The sequence below is a fragment of the Carcharodon carcharias genome, chromosome 9 (assembly GCF_017639515.1).
Source record: "Carcharodon carcharias isolate sCarCar2 chromosome 9, sCarCar2.pri, whole genome shotgun sequence".
Lineage (NCBI taxonomy): Eukaryota > Metazoa > Chordata > Chondrichthyes > Lamniformes > Lamnidae > Carcharodon > Carcharodon carcharias.
This window is the reverse complement of record NC_054475.1, coordinates 57880117-57902235: the sequence shown is the minus strand read 5'-3', so window position 1 is coordinate 57902235 and position 22119 is coordinate 57880117. Positions and strand designations below refer to the sequence as shown.

Below are 22119 nucleotides of genomic sequence, written 5' to 3'. Positions count from 1 at the left end.
CCAGTTCTGATGAAATATCAGTGGCCTGAAATATTAACTCTGTTTCTTTCTGCATTTATGTTGCTAGATCTGCTGAGTAATTCCAACTTTTTCTGTTTTTAGTTCAGATTTCTAGCGTCTGCAGTATTTTGGTTTTTTGTTAAAGGGTCGGGTGTGTGGTAATCAGGACTCCATTACTGTGAATGCGCAATTCCTGTCCTTATTACATGTTTAGCATGTGTATTTTCTCGAATGCATTGAGAAAATTAAACTTATTTGTGTTTATCACTTCGTAGATAATAAACATATACCATCCTTACACAATTTCCCCTTGTATTTAAAACAGAAAATGAAATCAGGTGTGTTGTAATTGCCTTCATCATAATTATTGCAGCATGGTAATTGTATAGCAAATTAGTACCTAATGTACAATTTGGAACTATAATCGAGACTTCATCCAGATGGGACTGCTCCATCATAACAGCTGGAATATGCTCTTCAAAGCACTGGTTATGACAGCACCCAGAGAGTGTGGAATAATGATCAGTGTCTGTAAAACAAAGGAAAGAATCATTTGGAAAGAAGGAGTTCCAATCAGGTGTAGCCCAATGCCATATGACAACTGTCTGAAATCTATGACGTAACTAAAATACTTTCTGATTTTTGTTTTGTATATCAATGAATTTTTAAACATCAGCAAAAGCAAAACAATTCAGAAAAGAGGATAATGAGTTGTTCGATGTAAAATATTAATTTTAGGGATTGAACAAAAGAAAATATTAGGTTTATAATTAATGTTATTATATATATAAATCATCCAACTATTTTGGATGGGAGTCATCAGTTTAGAAAGTGAGTAGTATGGTCAGGTGGCTTGGACTGAACAGTAAACAACATGTCATAAGGCACAGGCCACTCCTGAGAAGGAAGCAAAACGGATTGGGGCACAAGCCGTGGTCAATAGACGAGAAAAAGTTATAGAGGAAAGTATAATATTCTAGTTTTTATAGGATCCAGTTCTTTAACACAATGTTTGTAAAATATTTGATCATGCTTTGTCTAGTGAATATTAGGTCACTGTATATAGTAATATCTACCTAGTGATAAAATATATGCCCATGATCTTAGATAGCAAGCTGGTAAATATACAAATGAACTTTGATTTTCTGCATCCCTCCTCCATGGAGGAGTTTATCTGCCTTCAGGCTGAGGTGATATTGCCGGCATGCCAAGCATCAAGGTTAACACTGGTAGGATGGCAGCCACCAAGGAGATCTTGGCCAAGGAAGTCACTCCTGAACATCTGCGTGGGCTGAACCCCATCGCCGATGCCATAGTTGGCCTCCAACAGTGTGTACACGAGAGGGGTGTGGGGCAGCTCAATCTCACTCCACCTATCCCTTCTCCTCAAGGAGTCAGCCAAGGGCAGCAGGTGTACCCCACCCCCGCCCCCCCACCACCCAGCGCTATCCATCCACGTGACTCCGGGAATGTCCGGCCCATCCGAATCCCTTCTTCCTGTGACCTCAGCAGCTGCAGCTCCTCAGTCCGAGAAAGGTGCCACTGCCACACAGCAGGGCCCCAAAAGCAGGCCAGGGTGCTCCAGGTCTCAGCCCTCCAGAAGGCGCCCATCAGGTTAATCACACAGCAGTGAGCAGGCTGCCTCCACCTCCGCTGTGGATGTCTGGGGAGCACCAAAATGTAGCGGCAGGGTTAGAAAGGTTAAGAAGATGTAGTTGCACGGCTTGGGCATGGGTGTTAATTACTTGTATATAATGTTTACTATTGTCAATAAACTCCCAAGAATGTCTCCCTGCCTATGGCTCCTTGTTCTAATGAGCAGTGCTTGTGTCACTCAAGTGTGAAGCCTTTCTGCACAAGATAAAGGCAGTTGTCTCAGTCCAGGGCCTCTTCCCTGTGCTTTGTGCAGCCTTCAGACAAAAGTGATGGTCTGGTCTCACACTGCCTGGACATGTTAGTGATGCCTGCACATCAACGGTGCTTATCATTGCTGCTAGAGTGTCGTGAGCAGGCATCACCGAGCTCCGTCATTCACTCTGGGAGCTCTCAGCACCTTTAAGGTGGGGCTGGAACCCATCTCTTCAGCATCTGTGACCGGTGACAGTGTGCTCCTGGTGCTGAAGGCTGACAAAGGATCAGGTGCTTTTAAAGTTTCATGGCTGCGTTTCCGTGGTATGACCCTGATCATAGAGCGCAAGCGAGCTGCCCTCGGACAGACAGGAGTCAGACATTCACAGAGGCTATGTGAAGATCTATGGAGTGTCCTCACTGCATGTCGTCATCATTCTCCTGGAATCGAGTGACTATTAGGGTCCCCACTGCGTTTTCATGATAGGAGCATTATCACAGAGGATATGTATGCTGCCATAAGCCAGGCTGGAGTCAAACGTTCATAGATGCAATGTGAGGATCATTGCATGTCGTCATTATCCTCCACAAATTGAGAAGCTGTGAGGGCCTCCTGATTGTGCCTTCCTCATCTGGCCAGTGCAATTACCTCATTGCCTTCATCATCGCTTTTGAGGATCTCCTCACCCTCATCACAGTGGATATCCTCCTCATCGGAGGAGACCTCCAGTTCCTGCATCTCCTCCTCAGCCAGCTCCTCTCCCCATTGCAGCGCCAGGTTATGAAAGGCGCAGCAGGCGATGACAATGTGTGACACCCTCTGTGCACTGTATTGCAGGGCTCCACCAGACCAGTCCAGGCACCGGAACCTCATCTTCAGCATCCCAATAGTTTGCTCCATCAAGTTGCAAATTGCAGCGTGAGCCTCGTTATATCTTCGCTCTGCTGCAGTCATCAGCCACGTCCTCTGTGGGTAGCCCTTGTCCACAAGGTCCCATTCATGCAGTCTCTGTGGACACTGGAAGATGTCAGGGATCTGTGACCGACTCAGAATGTAGGAGTCGCGGACACTCCTGGAAACAGTGTGCAGACCTGCAGGATGCATTTGTGTTGGTCGCACGCCAACTGCACATTCAACGAATGGAAGCCCTTGTGGTTGACATAGTTGACCCCTTGTTGCGACGGAGATCTGAGCACCATGTGAGTGCAGTCAATCACACTTGCACCTGTGGGAAACCTGAGATCTGGGAAAATCGAATTGCTCTTGCATCTTGTCTATCTTGGTCCCAGGCAAATTGCACAAAGTTGTGTTTCCTTACAAAGATGCCTCATGGATGCATTTCTGTGTGGAGGCTTGATATCTCACAGAGGTCACATGTGGAGCCCTGAAAGGTGCCACTGGCAAAACATTTGAGTGCCATGGTCACTTTCATGGCCACTAGCAGTGGATGCCCTCCATGTTCCCACGGTGCCAAGTCCTGTAGTAGCTGGCAGATGTGACTGACCAGTTCCCTAGACATGCGCAGTTTTCCGTGACAGTTGTTGTCTGTCATCTGAAGGAATGAAAGTCGGCATCTATAGGGTCTAGTGTGGTGCCAACCAATGATGGCTCGCTGTGGCTCTTCAGCAGCATGTGCATAAGCCCCAGCTGCACCTTTTTCCTGAGGGTGCTGCTCCTCCCTCTGTGCAGGCAGGCACCTCCGTCGATCTCTTCTCCGTTGTCTCCTCTCTCTGTATACCACGAGGCATACAACTAGTTTACCAGGCTCCATGGTCCTGCTGGATGAAAGATAGAGAAGCATGGGTTAGCTTGGGAACGCTAAGAACCTCTCCTGTTTAAATCTGAAAGCCCCTTAACGTATCCGGGAGAGTGCTGGTCACCACTTGGATGGCCAGAGTTTAGTGCGCTGCACAACTGCCCAAAGCTGCAACCATCTCCGCCCCACTCCACCTGACCAATTGGCAGCAACTTTGCCCATTGGACTGCATGCTGTGCTCTCAGCTCAGGTGCAGGCATTCTCCTAACCTGCACTGCAAGGCTGCATTGTTAGCTTGAACCATGGGGGAGATTGGTCCAAACTGGGATGATGACATTGCAAAGGACTGTGTGTGCCTCCACCAGCGACTGTTCCATGGCCAGCTTTAGCAAGGAGATTATACAACGTGCCCAGTCGTCCAATTGTTCTGCAGTCTGCTAAAACACTCTCTGCCCAAGGGGTGAAAAGTTCTCGAGCACTTGGTGGTACTTTCATGCCTCTGCATTGCTTAAGTGGGCAGATAATCTTGAGGCCTGACTCCACGCACGTCAATGTGGCTGTGTCTAAACTGTCTCAGCTGCAGAGGAATGGCCACTTCATACAAGGTTTCTCTAATGCATTGCCGCTTCCCTCTCCCCCACCCCACATGTGTTTGTGCACTACCTTCAACTGCAGGGCAACCCTTACCCACCCTCCCAACCCACAATGCACCTCCTCTGCAGGACAGCCCCTGCCTCCACCCTCAAATCGCCTCAACCACAGGGCAGCCCTTGCCCCCCGCCTCCCACCCCCCCCTCCAACGTGCCTCAACCTTGAAGTCCAACAGGTGACCTGGGCAAGTGCTGTGCAACATTACTGTGCACTCACTTCCAAGTTCCCCTCAAAGTGCAGCCTGCCAACTTCACGCCTTATATGTGCTGTTGTGTGGGCAGATGATCCAGCTGTGTGGGATAGCCTTATAATGATATGCAGATGTATTACAATGAAGTTCCCAACATCTGATGGCAGGAAATGCGGCCCGCCATCGATGGACTAAGTGGATGATTGCAAATTGGTTTCACAACGTTGTGAAACCGATTTCTGGCCTTTTTGCCATATTGTCTGCAGGCACAGAATATTCCGCCCAGTATCTGTTTCTTTATATTGATCTGATGTGACATAAGCTAGATCATTTATGATTCAGGATTTGATTTGTCTTTTAAGCTTTTCTTATTTATATTTGTTACACTGGGTAACATAGACACAACTGATTTGGTCCAAAAAGGCCTACCTCCTCATGACAGCTTTACTAACTCTTGTCAAATACACAGTACATAAAATGGCAAAATAGGTACACCTATCTGAGCATATTCATTATTGCATTCAACTTTCTTTTAATAACTGCTATGTTTTTCAGTCTGACAACCTTTATTTGCTGTTGAGAACTTCATGACTTAAATCCTAAATTTACTTTTTATTCATTTGTGTCTACACCTCCTCATCTGACTTTCATGGGTTTATCTTTAAATTGTACTCCATATTTACCATTCTTATTTTGTTAAAAAGGGAGATCTTGTGGTGTAATAATACCATCCCTACCTCTGAGTCAGAAGCTTTGGGTTCAAGTCCCACTTCAGAACTTGATGGCCACAGACGGTGCATTCATAACAAGGCCAAACAGATTAATTATCAGCCTGTAAATCCTTCCAATATAACTGATGGCAGATGGTAAGAGCAGGAGAGTTTCCTGGGCAGCCATGCTTCCAAAGGCAAAAATAATGCACTGCAGTACTTTGCCAAGCATAATCATGGACCAATCCAATGGAAGTCCATGGTCATCAATGTCCTCTTAGGGTATGGCATCTGAAGAAGGATATCATTAAATGCCTTATATACTTTAATAATTCCTCCGTCATCTCCTTTCAAGGTCGAATAGCCCAAGTCTCTCCAGCCTTTCCTCAGAACTAATGCCAGGGACCATCTTGTTGATATTCTGTACATTATCTCAACATCCAAAATTGAATCAAAGCAACTCAAGCAAAAAATCTAGGCTGTTGTTTAAATATAATACTGAGGGAGTGTTGTCTTGTAAATGAGGTGTTAAACTGAGCTCCCATCTACCTATTCAATTGGATATAAAAGATCCAATGGCACTATTTAAAGAATAGCATGTAACAGCAATCTTCACCTGTTGCTTGAATTTTTGAGGCACTTTATCCTTCCAGAGTAATCTGAGGTAGTCTGGGCACTTTTCAGGGCCAAAAGTGGTGGCCCATTCATGAGTTTGTGTGATATACAGTGAGCAATGATCTGATCAGGGTAGCTGTTATCCCGCAGGATAGCTTTGATGCCCAGGCTACCTCAGATTACCCTGCGAGGGTAAGGTGTGTCAAAAATTTGAACAGGTGAAGCTAGCTGTTTCATGCTGCTACTATGCAGTAGCAACACGAGTGGCATTCTGCACTAACAGGATGTTGTCGTCAAGCCAAAAAGATGTTCTGCCTATCACACAAATGAGTTAAGTGATATATAAATTTCAGTGCCAGTGTGATGTCAAGTATGTAGGCCGTACATCCCAATGACAGGTAGATTGTATAAACAGCACATCGCTTTTCTGTTCACAACAGGCAAAGTACTGGCCGTGCCCAACCAAGTTGTATTTGCAAGACTCAAAACGTAGGGCGGAATTTTCCGTGCCCGCTGGCTTCGAGTATCATGGCGGGAGTGAGCATAAAATATGGCGGGAAAACCAAAAATTGGTTTCACAACGCCATGAAACCAGTTTGCAATCGTCCGCTCCACCCATCAATGGCGGGCCACATTTCCTACCGCCGCACGTCGGAACTTAATTGCAATATATCTGCACAGCATTATAAGCCCAGCTTGCCGGAATCATCCCACCACACTGGATCATCTGAGCATGTTGGCGTGATTGTGTGTAATGTTTCACAACAACATTTATAAGGCACACACCTGGCGAGCTACGCTTGACGGGAACTCAACATCCAGGGATCAGATGAGAGTGCACAGTATCGTTGTGCAGCGCTCATGAGGGTCACTTGTTGGACCTTAAGGTTGAGGTGCCGCACATTCAGGCAAGGGCACAGGCAAATCACATTTTTCTGGCTGGCTGACAATGCTGTCCCAGGGTAGCTGAGGTGAGTTCAGGGGTGGGGAGGGCTGCACTGTGGTTGATAGTAGTGCACAAACACGTGTCAAGGAGTGGGAGGGAGGGAAATGGCCATGTACACCCATGCTAACCCACGCATCTCTTTCTTTCATCCTGCAGGAGGAGTGCATCAGGAACATGGAGCCTGGTGACCTAGCTGTATGCCTCATCACTTACAGAGAGAGGAGATGAAGGAGAAGAGAGTGACGGAGGCACCTGGCTGGGCAGAGGGAAGAGTAACACCCTCAGGAAGAAGGGACAGCTAGAGATCCCACGCATGATGTTGAAAAGTCACAGTAAGCCTTCACTGGTCGGCATCTAGCTAGACCCAAGGTCCATAGAATGCGTTTGTTATTCCTACAGATGACTGAGAGCTAGTGTCGCTGAAGACTGCGCATATGCAGGCAACTGGTCAGTTACATCTGCCATCTGATGCAGGATTTGGTGCCACAGGGACATGGTGGGCATCCATTGCCAGTGGCTGTGAAAGTGACCGCTGCACTCAATTTCTACACCAGTGGCTCCTTTCAGGGTGCCACAGGTGACTTCCGTGAGATATCACAAGCCTCCACCCACAAATGCATCCATGAGGTCATGGACACCATCTTCGCAAAGGCACACAACGTGCAGCATTTCTCTGGGATCAGGAAAGCCAGGATGCAAGAGATCTGAGATTTTCCCAGATCTCAGGTTTCTCACAGGTGCAGGGTGTCATCAACTGCACTCATGCTCAGAAATCCGTGGCAACAAGCAGTCAACTAGGTCAACTGCAAGGGCATCCACTCGCTGAATGTTCAGCTGGTGTGCGACCACCACAAAAGCATCCTGCAGGTCAGCACACATTTCCCACGATGTATCTATGACTCCTACATTCTCAGTAGGCCTCAGATCCCTGATATCTTCCAGGGTCCAGAGATGTTGCAGGATGCGCTTCTCGGGGACAAGGGCTACCTGCTGGTGACGGCAGCAGCCTCGAAGTTCAGCAGAGAGAGAGTACAACGAGGCTCATGCTGCAACTCACACCTTGTTGGAGCAAACCATTGGCATGCTGAAAATGAGGTTCCAGTGCCTGCACCGATCTGGTGGAGCCCTACAATACAGTCCGCAGAGGGAGTCATGCATCATCGTCACTTGCAGCGCCCTTCACAACCTGGCACTGCTACAGGGAGAGAAGCTGGCTGAGGAGGAGATGGAGGAGCTGCACACCTCCTCTGATGAGGAGGACGTCGACAGGGATAAGGAGGTCCTCGAAATGACAGCGATGAGGCCATCACACTGACCAGACGAGGCAGGCGCACCTAGGAAACTCATAGCTGCTAGATTCATGGAGGATGATGACGACATGCAGTGAGGAAACACCATTTATCCTCACATTGCATCTGTGAATGTTTGACTCCCGTCTGGCTGATGGCAGCGCACTAGGCTCCTGTCATGGAGACACACCGAATGCCCATAGTCTCTACATTCCAGGACAATCAGGACGACATGCAGTGGGGACACTCGATAGGTCCTCACATAGCTTATTTGAATGTCTGACTCCTGTTTGGCTCAAGGCACCTCGTTTGCACTCTGTGAACAGGGTCATATCATGCAGATGCAGCAGGGAAACTTTAACTTGTCCTGATCCTATGGCATCCTTCATGAGCTGAACCCTTCAGGACCAACCTGTCCCAGACACAGATGCTGATGAGATGGGGGGCCAGCTGCACCTCAAAGTTGCTGGGAGCACAGAGAGAATGATGGAACTCTGTGCCGCCAGCCCTGGATTTTCTGGCAACAATGATAAGCCCCATTGAGGTTCAGGCATGACTGATGTGTCCAGTGACAGTGAAGGGATACCATCAGTGTGCTGGGAAGGCTGCACAAAGCACAGGGAAGAGGCCCTGAACTGAGACACCTGCCTTTATCTTGTGCAGGGACCAAGGCTTCACATCTGAGTGAACACTGCTCATTAGAACAAGGAGCTATAGGCAAGGAGACATTCTTGGGAGTTTATTTATATTAGTGAATATTATGTACAAGTGATTAACATCCGTGCCTAGGCTGTGCAACTATGGCTTCTTAACCTTCCTAACTCTGCTCCCTTGACATCCGTAGTGGACGTAGAGGTGGCCTGCTGACTGCTACGACCTGCATGTGATGACCTTGACAGGTATCCTCTGGAGGGCTGAGATCTGGAGGTCCCTGGCCCACTTTCTGGGTCCTGCTGTGTGGCAGTGGCACCCTCCTTGGTCTTTGGGGCTGGATTTGCTGGAGTCACAGGAAAAGGGGATCTGGATGGTCCGGACAGTCCTGGAGCCACCTGGGTGGATGGCCCCAGGGCATGCACCTGTTGATCCTCCTCCCTGTGGGTGCCCAAGGGTCCCTGGCCGACTCCTTGAGGAGAAGGGGAAGCTGGAGTGAGATCAAGCTGCCCCGCATCCCTCTCACATTGACAGTGTTGGAGGCCAACTATGGCTTCAGTGGTGGAATTCAGCCAGGGAACAGTGCAGGACCAATGTCCTGGACCAAGGTCTCCATTGTGGCCACCATCCAACCAGTGCTGACCTCGGTGCGGTGGTATGCTGCTGCTATCACCTCAGCCTGAAGGTGGACGGACTCCTCCATTGTGCTGTGCAATCTGAGGAGTGCATTGGACATTCCTTCCTGATGTCCCCGAGCTTGCCTTTGCAGCTCCAGCAACTGTGACATGGCTGAGTCCAGAGGCTCATCATCTGATTCTGACTCAGCAGATTTCTGGTCTCTAGCAGTCCTCTGAGTGCTGTGAACCTGGGACCTTCCTGCCGCTGCCTACTGTAGATCAGTGAGTGCGATGTGCTCATCAGATTTGTGACCCCGAGACTACTCTAAAGCTTAATCCCACCAAGATGTGTGTCTCTGCGCTATGGAGGGTATGGGCAAGTGCTGTGGTGGATCTTCAATGGTGGTTTCAGCAGATACCTTTTCTGAGGGCTTGAGTCACGAACCTGGGTCGTGGATTCCCTCCACTGTTTCCCAGATTTGCCTGTGAAAGCAAGGGGAGATAATTAGTGCATGGCAGTGGCTTGTGAAACAGGACACATCACTCACAGCATGGTTGTCTGATGGATGTTGCACTGCTGGATCCTCACTTGGTTGACCACCGTTGGCCTCACCGTTAGCACAGAAACAGTCCAGATCTTTGCCGGCCAGCTGGGTGAATCTATTTTCAAAGTCCGTGAGGACCTGGATTTCAGGCATTCCTCCACTAGTCTGCAACCTCTCCTTTTAGTTGTGTGCCAGCTTGTCCTGCATGAATACAGATGGACAGTGTGCAAGCAGAATGCCTGCCAGGCCAGGTGATAAGTATGTTTGGCATGTGTGGGTGGTGAGTGGCCCCATGAATGGGATGAGGACAATGAAGTTGTGTGTGTGGTGGTGGTCCTTGAACTGGCAGTGAGTGAGATCCTTGTGGATGTGTAATGGGTTTGTGAGTGTATGAGTTGAGGGTGATGAGAAGAGTGACTTATCCTGGTGGAAAGGAAGAGATCATTCAGCCTCTTTCTGCACTGGATGGCTGTCCGCTCTTGCAGGGCATTGGCATTGACTACTGTTGCCACCGCCCCCCAAGACAGATTGGTGATGTTGCTGCCCCTCCTGCAGTCAGAGGGCTGTTTGGGATAACACGGTGGACCTCCACTGCGTCCAAAAGACATTCCAGGGATGCATCACTGAATTGGGGTGCTGCAGTCTTCTTGCCTTTGGGGTCGTGTCTTCTGTGCAGCAGTCTTGGGCTGGAAGCACTGAGAGGTGTATGCGTGGCTGTACTTTAAATATGGTGCCTGGCAAGAGGAAGAGGTGAGGTGACTGTGTGAAGGGTGGATCAGAGGCCGCCCGCCAGCAAAACAGTGGGTTTCATTGAGTCATAGAGGTCTACAGCACAGAAAAAGGCCCTTCGGCCCATCAAGTCTGTGCCAGTCAAACAAGTACCTAACCATTCTAATCCCATTTTCCAGCACTAGACCCATAGCCTTGTATGGCATGGCATCACAAGTGCACATCCAAGTATTTCTTAAATGTTAAGTGTTTCCTGGAAATACATGATTCATGAGGCGGGATTGAGACAATATGGCATGAAAAGCTGCCATGTGGCTGATGGGTAAAACTGGAAGCAAATTTAAGATTACCATTTGGGCTCGCAGTTTGGCTCACTAATACATGCTAGAAACCAGATATATTCACACAAAGAGCCCTGTTCTTTACTGACAGAAGGAGCATGCCCACACATTACACCTTTTCCAACAAAACAAAAGCTTTGGGGACCGCCATTCCCTGGTTCATTCCTCACGGCAATTCCCTGACCAGAGTTGACCTGCCTGGTTTGAATTTGAAACAAAGACTTGGCAGTTAACAGTTAGCAGTTAACTGTTCTCTGCTGCATTCTCCCTGGCAATGCCTCTGCCAATCAGAGTTCACTTGCTAACCAATCAGCACTCTCTTCTCATACAGTATAAATTGTTGTTCTCTTTACTGTTGGTTTATCTTGTGTAGTTGTCCAGATGAGTGCAAGGTGAAAAGATTCAATAGTATGTCTCATTTTTTCAGAGATGCAATTATGATGCCACCCATTACTTATTCCAAGGCCCGTACCATATATTGAATCTTATTTGGAACTGTTCTGCCCAGTTACAGATTTTGTAGTCTTTAGCTGCTTCATGAAATTTAAATGAGGGAAAGAGAGAAAATTTACATGTATAAAATAATTTTCATGACCTCAGGACACTTACAGCCAATGAAGTACTTTTGAAGTTCAGTTACTATAATGTAGGAACCGTGGCAGCTAATTTAGGCACAGCATGCTCCCACAAAATGCAGTATTGTAATGACTGGTTGATCATGTTTTTGGCTGAGGGATAAACATTGGCCAGGATACTGATCCCATAGCTTTGCATCGTCCAGAATTTTTACAGTTATATCAAGTTACTGATTCCACCGTTGATGTAATTTAGAAAAAAATAGAGGCTCTAGCATCAACCCTGAATACACTCCACTCAGTTTTACCTTATAAAGTTAGAACCATATCTCTCAAGACTGAAGTTTTCTTTTACAAAATGGAAGGACCTGGCATGATCTGGTCATCTGGATGCTAACCTGGGATTTGTTTTTAAAGAAGGTCGTAAGTTGACTCTGAACTGTCAAAACCAGGCCTCTTCCAAGAAATCACCTCACCTACTTGAGAAGGAGTTGTTTGTTTGTGTTGAACTGCTAAGTACTTTAATTAATGAAGCTGGGAGTCAAAAAGGAAATCACTTGGGAGAGAGGGAAAAAATTTAGGTTGTGAAGCTGCTTGTTTTGAAGGCAGTCTTGTTGGAGAACAAGCTGAGAAAGGACGGCTACCTTGAATGGCTCCCTCTCTCTACCTTGCCTGAAATTGTGTGTGGCTATCAACCTGTAGCCAGAGAAACCTCATCTGAGTGTAACTAGTCTGCATTTGGACCTGCAAAGTTGAGACCAGTGGTGAGAACTTCCAGGCATCCGTTGGGACTAGTGGACTGTCTTCACACAAGGGAACTCCAGGTTGACAGCATCGAGACCCTGTGGACTTTATCCTTTATTTTGTAATGCCTATCCTCCAAAGTTCTTCACCGCAGAGAGACTCTATCTGTTTCTCCTTTGTTTGTCTGCGTGTGTGTCTGTGATTTCTGAGAGAATATTTTATGAAGGGCTTTACTTCCCCATTACAATTGTGTGTTAACCAGTACTTGCAATTTGTTAAAATAAATTATGTTTTAAAATAAATTAATCATTCAGAGTTTGAAAGGAGCCTGGTCAGCGTCTCTTGTGTTCTGGGTACTAGAGGTATAGGTACCCAATGGGCCATTTTGGTGAGAAAATTAAACATCTAAATTAATGGTACGGCCTGCGGAGTAGAGGGTCTTGATAACTTGCGCACTCCTCCCATCCCGGTCGTAACATAAATTGGGGGCTCTTGTGGAATTTTGAAATGCGGACAGTGGGTGATTGGACACGGAATAATAATTGGTAGGAGATGAGAGGACAGAGGCCAGATTTCTTATACATTGGTAAACTAAAATGGCCTTGGAAGTTGCTTCGGATATTTTACATATGGAATCATAACTGGTTTACAGAAATTAACCGAGTAAGCTAATGGAATTGGCCGATAAACTGGAGTTAGATTAATCAAAGGGGCAAGGAAAGCAGATATAGTTGAGATAATAGCGCAGCATTTGAAACTGGAAGGGATAATAGGGTTCTCCAGGGTGGGGTGAATCAATTGAGTTAGCTAAGATCCAGAAGCGACTTGAACATGAAAAGGAACTGAAACACTTGAATTGGAGGAAAAAGAAAAAGAAAGAGAAAGGGCATTTAAGAAGCTGGAACTGGAATTTCAGGCAAGGGAGAAGGATAAAGAAAGACAGGCAAAGGAAAGATAGAAGGGACAAGAAAGGGACTACCAGCTTAAAAGGCTGGATCTTAAAAAAGAGGCCTCAGATGCTGAGGGAGGCTCTGATGGTGAAATAGCCACCTTCAACCCAAAGCCCAGTGGGGAGATTTTTAAGTTTGTGCAAGCCCTCCCAAGCTTTGAGAAAAGGGATGTAGAGGCATACTTTATTTTATTTGAGAAGGTGGCTAAGCAAATGAAGTGGCCAACTGAAACCTGGACATTGCTCTTACAGAATAGGTTGGTGGGTAGAGCTCATGAGGTTTATGCTTTACTTTCAGAAGAGATTTCTGTGGATTATGATGCAGTAAAAAAAGTTATTCTTAGTGCATATGAGTTATCCTCTGAGGCATACTGGCAAAAATTTCGCAACACCTAGGGCAGACCTATTTTGAGTTTGAGAGGGTAAAGCAAAGTAATTTTGACCATTAGATATGGGCATTAAAGGTTGAGACAATGTATGAAGCTCTTGCACAAATAATTCTCTTGGAAGAATTTAAAAATTCACTTCCTCAAGTGGTTAGAATCCATATTGAAGACTAGAGGGTTAAAGCAGCTAGATACGCAGCGGATTTGGCTGATGATTATGAACTGGTCCATAAATCTAAACACTTTTTCCATCATCCTCACAAACCTAAGAAGGATAGAAGCTGGGAAGGTGAAAGGAAGGTAAGTAGCCAGGGAAGAGAAGGGACAGTTGGGAATGCTTTGGAAACTCCTTCTTAGGCCAGAAAGGAGGAAGCTGAGGATGGAAATGATATTTGAAGGCCTAAGTGTTTCCATTGTAACAAGGTGGGACATGTTCATGCCAATTGCTGGAAGTTGCATGGGAAATCCATGGGACTTATTGGGGTACTTAAGCGTGATTCAAGAAAAGGACCCCTGACAAAGTACAACAGATCAAGTTGTAGCATTAACTGTAGCTGTGAAACCAAGTGTGAACACTGCTGTGAGTACAGGAGAGGTGAATTAGATACATGAGAGTTATAAAGACTTTTTGTTGAGGGGAAAAGTAACCCCTTATCCCTCAAAAGAGATAGCTAAACCTAGTCATACATAGAGATATAGGAGCCACTCAAACACTTTTGTTGGGGAGCACATTAAAAGCCAAAGTTTTAGTTAATGGCAGTGGTGGGGAATATATACCCATACTTTTGTACTGGGTGCACTTGGAATGTGATCTATTGTCTGGGACAGTGACGGTAGGGGTTGTTCAGCAGCTACCCAAAATGGAGTTGGTTTACTCCTGGAAATGATTTAACTGGAGCAAAGGTTAATAGCTTCTCCCATAATTACAAAAATCCCAAGTGAGGTTAAAGAGACAGAGCAGTGACAGGAAAAGGTTCCAGGAACTTTTCCTTTGCATGTCATGACCCGAGCAATGGCTAAGCCAAGTCCATCATCAAAGGTCAAAGTGATACCACAGACAAATATTTGGCTGGCTGAAACTTTCTTTCAAGACTTAGATAATCTGAAGGAGATGTTTAACAAATCTTCTCTAGTTGAGGCTCAACAAACTGATCCAGAGTTACATAAGAAGCACAATCAGGCCAAACTGAAACTGAGACTAAGGCAGTTCCAGAATGTTGTTGTATTAGAAATGAAATTCTAATGAGGAAGTTGAGACCGCCTTGCAGACCTGCAGATGAGAAGTAGAAGCTTGTTCATCAGTTAGCGGTACCACCCAAATATCGTAAAGAGATATTATGGATAGCACACAAAATTCCTTTGGCAGAACATGTAGGGATATGGAAAACTCAAGTGCGGATAAACCAACAGTTTTACTGGCCAGGTCTTCATCAGGACATGGTGCAGGTTTGTAAAATGTGCCAAACGTGTCAGATGGTAGGAAAACAACAACTTGCAATCAAACTGGCACCTTTAATTCCTTTACCAGTTTCTGAAGAACCATTCAGTAGGGTGTTAGTGGACAATGTGAGTCTGTTACCAAAAACAAAAGCAGGACACCAGTATATCCTTACTATTATGGATATGACAACTCGATTTCCGGAGGCCATCCCTTTAAGGACCATTACGGCTAAAGTAGTAGTAGAGAAGTTAACTCAATTTTTTTACTCGATATGGATTACTGGTAGAGATCCAGTTGGATTAAGGGTCCAATTTTATGTCTAAAATTTTTCAGAACACAATGAGTAATTTGGGTATAAAACAGTTAAAATCCACAGCATATCATCCACAAACACAGGGAGCTTTAGAGAGGTACCATCAAACTCCCAAAACAATGATTAAAGCATATTGTCATGAATATCCCCATGATTGGGACAAAGAACTGGATTTTCTTTTATTTGCTATCGAGATTCACCAAATGAATCTACTGGTTTTAGCCCTTTTGAATTAATCTATGGACATGAGATAAAAGGTCCTCTGAAATTAATCAAAGAAAAGTTTTTAGGAGAGAAGGACAAATCAGTTATGTTAGATTATGTGCCTGTTCCAGAAACAGCTCACAGGAACCTGCGAAGTGGTTCAAGAACATCTTAAAGTTTCTCAAACAAAGATGAAAGACTGGGCCGATAAGCAAGCTGTGACCCAAACGTAACAACTGGGGGATGAAGTGTTAGTATTATTGCTATTACAGGGGGAACCTCTGAAAGCACGGTTCAAGATCCATACAAGGTAATTAAGAGGGTTAGTAAATTAAATTATTTGATAATTACACCAGATTGTGGGAAAATGAATTAGCTGTATCATATCAATATGTTGAATCAATACCATCATCGGGAGGAAGATAGGGAAGAGCAGGTTGTAAGCATAGTGGAGGACGAAAGAGACAGTGAGAGTGAGGTAGAAGGAGACTTAGACAGTTCACAAATTGAACCTCCTACTATCCAGCTAGGTAACACTGGAATATTAGAATAGTTAGATACAATATTTTCATACTTAGAGGTAGGACAACCAGAGGATCTAGTGAAGTTACTTATAGAATTTAAAGGGATCTGTAGGAATTAACCAGGGTCTACAACTTTAGCCACACATGGTGTGGATATAGGGGAATTTTCTCCTATAAAGCAACATCCTTATCAGTTAAGTCCAGAGAAACAAGCAGAAGTGACAGCAGAAATTAATTAGGTTACAAAATCACCTAATTGAGCCCAGACAAAGCAGCTGGTGTTCTCCTGTAGTGTTATTGCCTAAGCCTGATGGGTCAGCCAGATTCTGCATAGACCAAGAAAGGTTAATGTAGGAACAAAAATGGATTCCTACCCAATCCTTCATACAGAAGATTGTATTGACAGGTTTGGTAGCGCCACGTTCCTTACTAAGATAGACTTGTTGAAAGGATGTCAGCAAGTACCTATAACATCGTGAGTTAAGGAGATATCGGCTTTCGTCATGCCAAATGGGCTATACCAATGTTGAGTAATGCCATTTGGACTAGAAAATGCTCCAGCCAGTTTCCAAAGACTAAGGAATCAGGTGATGACTAATGTTCCTAACTGCGTGGTTTACTTGGAAGATGTATTGGTTTATAGCAACACATGGGAAGACCATTTAAAGCAACTGGAAACCTTATTTAAACAATTACAATCAGCAGATCTAGTAATAAACCTTGCCAAGAGTGAGTTTGTGAAAGCGCAAGTAACTTATTTAGGGCATATTGTGGAGCAGGCACAAGCCTTTCAAAGAACAGCGAAGCTACAGACTTTAATGGAATTCTCTATTCCTGAAACTAAATGGGAAATCATGAGATTTTTATGAATGCGCGGTTTCAAATTTGAGCACAATAGCGGCTCCACTAATGGATGTATTGCAAAAGAAGGCAAAGCTGGTATGATCAAGAGAGTGCCAGACAGCTTTTGAGAAGCTGAAGGTGATTCTAAGTAATGAACCAGTATTAGCCACCCCTAATTTTGCTAAACCCTTCAAGCTGGCAATTGATGCTAGTAACTTGGGGTGGGTGCAGTCTTATTGCAAGAAGATGAATCGGACATAGAGGAGCAAGTGAGGTACTTTTCTGAAAAAATTAAAATGGCATCTAAAGAGATACTCTACAGTAGAAAAGTAAACCCTGGGATTGTTACTGAGATATATATCCGACATGACGGTAAAGAAACATTAATACACACTGACCGTAACCCTTTGGCCTTTGTGGGAAGGTTTAAGACTCAGAATGATAGACTGTTCCGATGGCAATTGCTAATACAACCTTATAACTTTAAGATTGTTCATATTGCTGGAAAAGGTAATGTAATTGTTGATGCATTATCAAGAATGTAAATGGTTTATAATTGCCTGGAAAGCAAGAAAGTCAGAAAACTGAACAGATTCTGTATAAGGAGCGAATGGCTGAGTGAGTGCATGTTTGAATTCTATTCATGTGTTGTACAAATCTTGTATAAAATACTTTGCAATAAAACCTATTTGGAAATGGTGTTTCATCTCTTAAAGACAGTGGCATGTTAGAATCCTACCTCTCAAGACTGAAATTTTCTTTTACAAAATGAAAAGACCTGGCATGATCTGGTCACCTGGATGCTAATTTGGGATTCTTTTTAAAGAAGGTCATAAATTCACCTTGGAACTGTCAACAAGCAGGTCTCTTTCAAGAAATCACCTCATCTACATGGTACTTGAGGAGAAGTTGTTTGCTTGTGTTGAACTGCAAAGCACTTTAATTAATGAAGCTGGGAGACAAAAAGGCAATCACATGGGAGAGAGGGGAAAAACTTATGAGTTATGAATCTGCTTGTTTTGAAGGCAGTCTTGCTGGAGAACTAGCTGAGAAAGGAAGGCTATCTTGAATGTCTCACTCCCTCTACCTTGCCTGAAATCGTGTGTGGCTCTAAACCTGTAGCCAGAGAATGCTCATCTGAGTGTAACCAGTCTGCATTTGGGACTGCAAAGCTGAGACCAATGGTAAGAACTTCCAGGCATCCACCGGAACCAGTGAGGGAAGTCCAGGTCGACTGCGTTGAGACCATACGGACTTTATCCTTTATTTTATAATGCTCATTCTCCAAAGCCCATCACTACAGAGACTCTCTGTTTGTCCTTTGCTTGTCTGTGTGTGTCTGTGTGTGTGCTGGGGGAATTCTTTAGGAAGAGATAGATAGTTATAATTCTCAATTACAATTGTGTGTTAACCAATACTTGCAACTTGCTAAGAAGCTTTGTTTTAAAATAAATTAATCATCCTGAGTTTGAAAGAAACCTGGTCAGAGTCTCATTTCTTCTGGGTACTGGAGGTACAGCTACACAATTGGCCATTTGGGTGAGAAAATTAAACATGTAAATTAATGGTACAGCCTGTGGAGTAGTGGGTCATGATAATTTGTATGCTCCTCCCATCCCGGTCGTAACAATACCTTATTACAGATGCTTTAAGTAGTACTTGTTCCTTTCTTCAATCAATTTCTTATCTTTTTCTAAATTTTATCTTCCATTCTTACTGAGCTTATGTGTGGAACTTTGTCAAAGACTTCCTGAGAGTCAAAGTGTGTTATGTCATAAAGCTTTGGATGGTTGTTTGGAGAAGAAACCTCCTGAAAAAAAGTGATTTGTTGGTTTGGCAAGTACTTGCCTTCTCAAACTGTTTTCACTGATACATGTTAGATCATTAACATGCAGTTTTAGCTATGGCTCAATGGCTCATCTCTGAATCAGAAGATTGTGGGTTTATGTCCCACCCCAGAAACTAGAGCACAAAATCTATGCTGACTCCAGTGAAATACTGAAGGGGTTCTGTCTTGATGGGACACAAAATTGAGTATCATTCTGACATCTCAGGTGAATGTAAAATATCCCAGAGCATTATTCAAAGAAGAGCAGGGAGTTCTGATGTCCCCAACCAACATAATTAAAATAGATCAGCTGATCATCATCCCATGCATATTTATGGGCCCTTGCTGTATTTCCTGTATTAAAATATGTACTCACCAAGCCAAGGGGGAAGCAGCCAATCTTTACTTAAATCTCCTATTACTCACCCTGGATAAATTGGTGACTAATCTGTGTGAAGCGCTGATTGTACAGCTGTGCAGACCGGAGGAACATCACTTCCACAGTGGAACCTTTTAGCAACGCAATCTGGTCTTCATGGTCTAATGTCTGGAATCCTTAAACAATATGCATACTACTGAATTTCCAGAGTGTAATATTCAACTTCTTATTTACCCCATTCAGAATAAATAAAAAGCAAATCATCAACAATGCCAGAAAAAACTGTTTTGAAAATAATTTGTATTATCTTAAGTTTAATATTTTTCAAATGATATTTCTTTATGAGCCATTTCTATATTTAAAGATAAATAAAATATTTTCTTTTGTCCGCATGCATTTGCTCAGCAAGGTAAAGAATGGAAGCCACAATGGGGAGATGGTAGCATAGTGGTAATGTAATTGGACTAGTAATTTAGCAGCCCAGGCTAACACTCTGTGGACATGACTTCAAATCCCATTATGGCAGCTGGTGGAATTTGAATTCAATTAATAAAATATGGAAATGAAAGCTAGTTTCAGTAATGGTGACCATGAAACTATTGTTAATTGTTGTAAAAACCCATCTGGTTCACTAAAACTCTTTAGGGGCAAATCTGCCATCCTTACCTGGTTTGGCCTACATGTGACTCTGGACCCACAGCAATGTGGTGGCTTCTGAAATGGCAGCAAGCCACTCAGTTCAAGGGCAATTAAGGATGGTCAACAAATGCCCATTAAACCCAGATCTCATCAAAAAATAATAAATAAAAAGAAAGAATCTTAGGGGAATATTGTCTTATTGTATGAACATGGGGAACATTCAATTCTCCCCTTTCTTTCATGTGACATGAAAGTCCGGAATCCTTTACATTGCCAAGGAATTTCCAAGGGAACTCCCAGAAAGCACAAACAAGGGGCACATATATAAATGAAGCAGGAGGTCTCGATGTGGCATTCTACTTAATTTTGATGCATATCAGCTTGGTTCAGATGTTCGTACATGTACTTCCTAGTCAGAGGTTTGTAAGTTGCTGTAGATATATGTTAAAGAGATTTGCTGTTAACTCTGATCACTGCACTGCAACAAAAATGGAGTATTTCTTGATTTACTACTGTTGCATGGTGAATTGTTGAAAAGTTACTTGCAGGCTGTGTTCCCATTGTATAATCAACGTAACACGGAAAATTTGAACCCTTCTTACCTGGCAATCTTTTAGTAAACTCCACTAATACTTCAACATGCAGCGTGGCATTCTCTGTGAGCCGGAGGAAATCCTCCACAGGATTTGCAAGTTCCAGTAGCTGAATCATGAAGATAACAATGGTATCAGAAACTGCACAAAATGCTTTCTTTAAAAATAAGATTAATTGTCATAATCCCAAAAGAGAAATATAATGTATGTTGAATATTTTTCTCACAATTGTTATAATAACCAGTGTGAACTATCTTTAATCCTGTACCACAGAGGAACTCTGAACTAGACTAAATTCCATGCTTTTACAGTGGAAAGCAATACATTTCATTCAGCCATCTTCCACCACAGCATTAGGCATTTTGCAAGGTACAAACCAATACATAGACTTTATGGAAGCATCATTGGCATCCATCCATCTATGTGAGATGGTGGATATGCAGCAAATCCATTGGCGCCTACTGCCAAGCTGAGGCATACTATTTGATATTATCAAAGTCAAAGATATTCTGTTTGGCACTGAACAAAGGGTAAAGCTCAAACATTGATTTGTTTCTTTAGAATGATGGGATGAAAAATCTTGGGCCTTTGTGCTAGGGATAGGTGGCTACTGTTACTTAATTTGTTTTGTAGTGAAGCCAGCACAAACTAGGTGGATGGAATCTTTTCTCCCTTAACTATGTTATCCAGTGTCTTATCAGTACAGTCTTTCTCTGGAACAAAATTATCAACTTCTATTGTTTTTTTCTTTATCACTGCCTTCTTGCTGTTCCACCTCTTGCTGTATTATCATTATCTAGTCAGGTTGCAGTTCTTGGGTATCTGAAAGGAGAAAGGTGCAAGGTGTGCCGAGGGGAGTGGAGGAAAGCAAGAGGTATATGCTTACACTAATACAAGAGCAATGTACTGTGGATGCTGGAAATCTGACAAAAGGTCATTGACCTGAATTGTTAACTCTGGTTCACTCTTCACAGATGCTGCCTGACCTACCGAGGATTTCCAGCATTTTCTGTTTTTAATACACGCTTACACCCTCTGCAGCTTGTAAGAGATTATGGGATGGGAGGGAAACAGATGTGAGAGGGAGGCTTAGGTATGAGGAAAAGTTATCTTTGATGGTTTCAGCCCCACTGCAAGTAACAGTTTCAGACATGACCACTTCAATGATGACAAGCACCATCTCCTCCATTGGGTAAGGGCATGCAGCCATGCCTGTCCCTCACTGGTTAGTTCCTGCTGCCTCTGGTTATGTGTCACCATGTCCTGCAAGAGAGAGGGATTTGTGTCAGTGAGTGTGATGAAATGCATTTAGATGATATGGTTGTCATGGTTGAATAGCTGGCAGTGTGTGCAAGCTGTGAGATGTGGGTGTCAGGCTTGCAGTAGTGCCAAGTGTGTGAGGGTGAGGTGAAGCTATGAATGTTAGGTATGAATCATAATTGTTAGGAGGTGATGATGAGGCGTGGTGAATTGAGCAGTGTTGGATCCTGGTCACTAGTTTAGTTGGACTAATGGATCCGGGTTGCACGCTTGTTTTGGGATGATTGAATTGGTACCATAGACAGAGTAAATCAGCAGTCAGTTCTTAAAAAGGAACTCATCAGCTATACTTGTGTGCTTACAACTCAAACCCTGTGTCTACATTACAGACTCTAACAGTAGACTACTGACTTCTAAGGTAGCCCATGCTACTCTGCTAATGGATGCTAAGATCATGTGATCTTCCATTACAACATTCTTCTTAAAGATATATTACACATCAGATTACCACATCCCTCCCCTTTACTCAGAAATACATTTTACAGTTTTAAT

General features: G+C 44.0%; 1 protein-coding gene across 4 annotated transcripts in view; it reads right to left on the bottom strand.

The window, feature by feature from the left end:
* LOC121282125 (bile acid receptor-like) overlaps positions 1 to 22119 on the bottom strand; it is a 187439-nt gene that overhangs the window by 25911 nt on the left and 139409 nt on the right. For 3 of the 4 annotated variants that reach the window (XM_041195611.1, XM_041195614.1, XM_041195612.1), the window contains 3 exons: positions 20317 to 20416; positions 19123 to 19251; positions 401 to 529 (listed from right to left, as the gene is read on the bottom strand). In XM_041195611.1, coding sequence (XP_041051545.1) covers positions 401 to 529; positions 19123 to 19251; positions 20317 to 20416 — 358 coding nt within the window. The remainder of the gene's footprint in view (positions 1 to 400; positions 530 to 19122; positions 19252 to 20316; positions 20417 to 22119) is intronic. The other variant, XM_041195613.1, reaches the window with a different exon arrangement.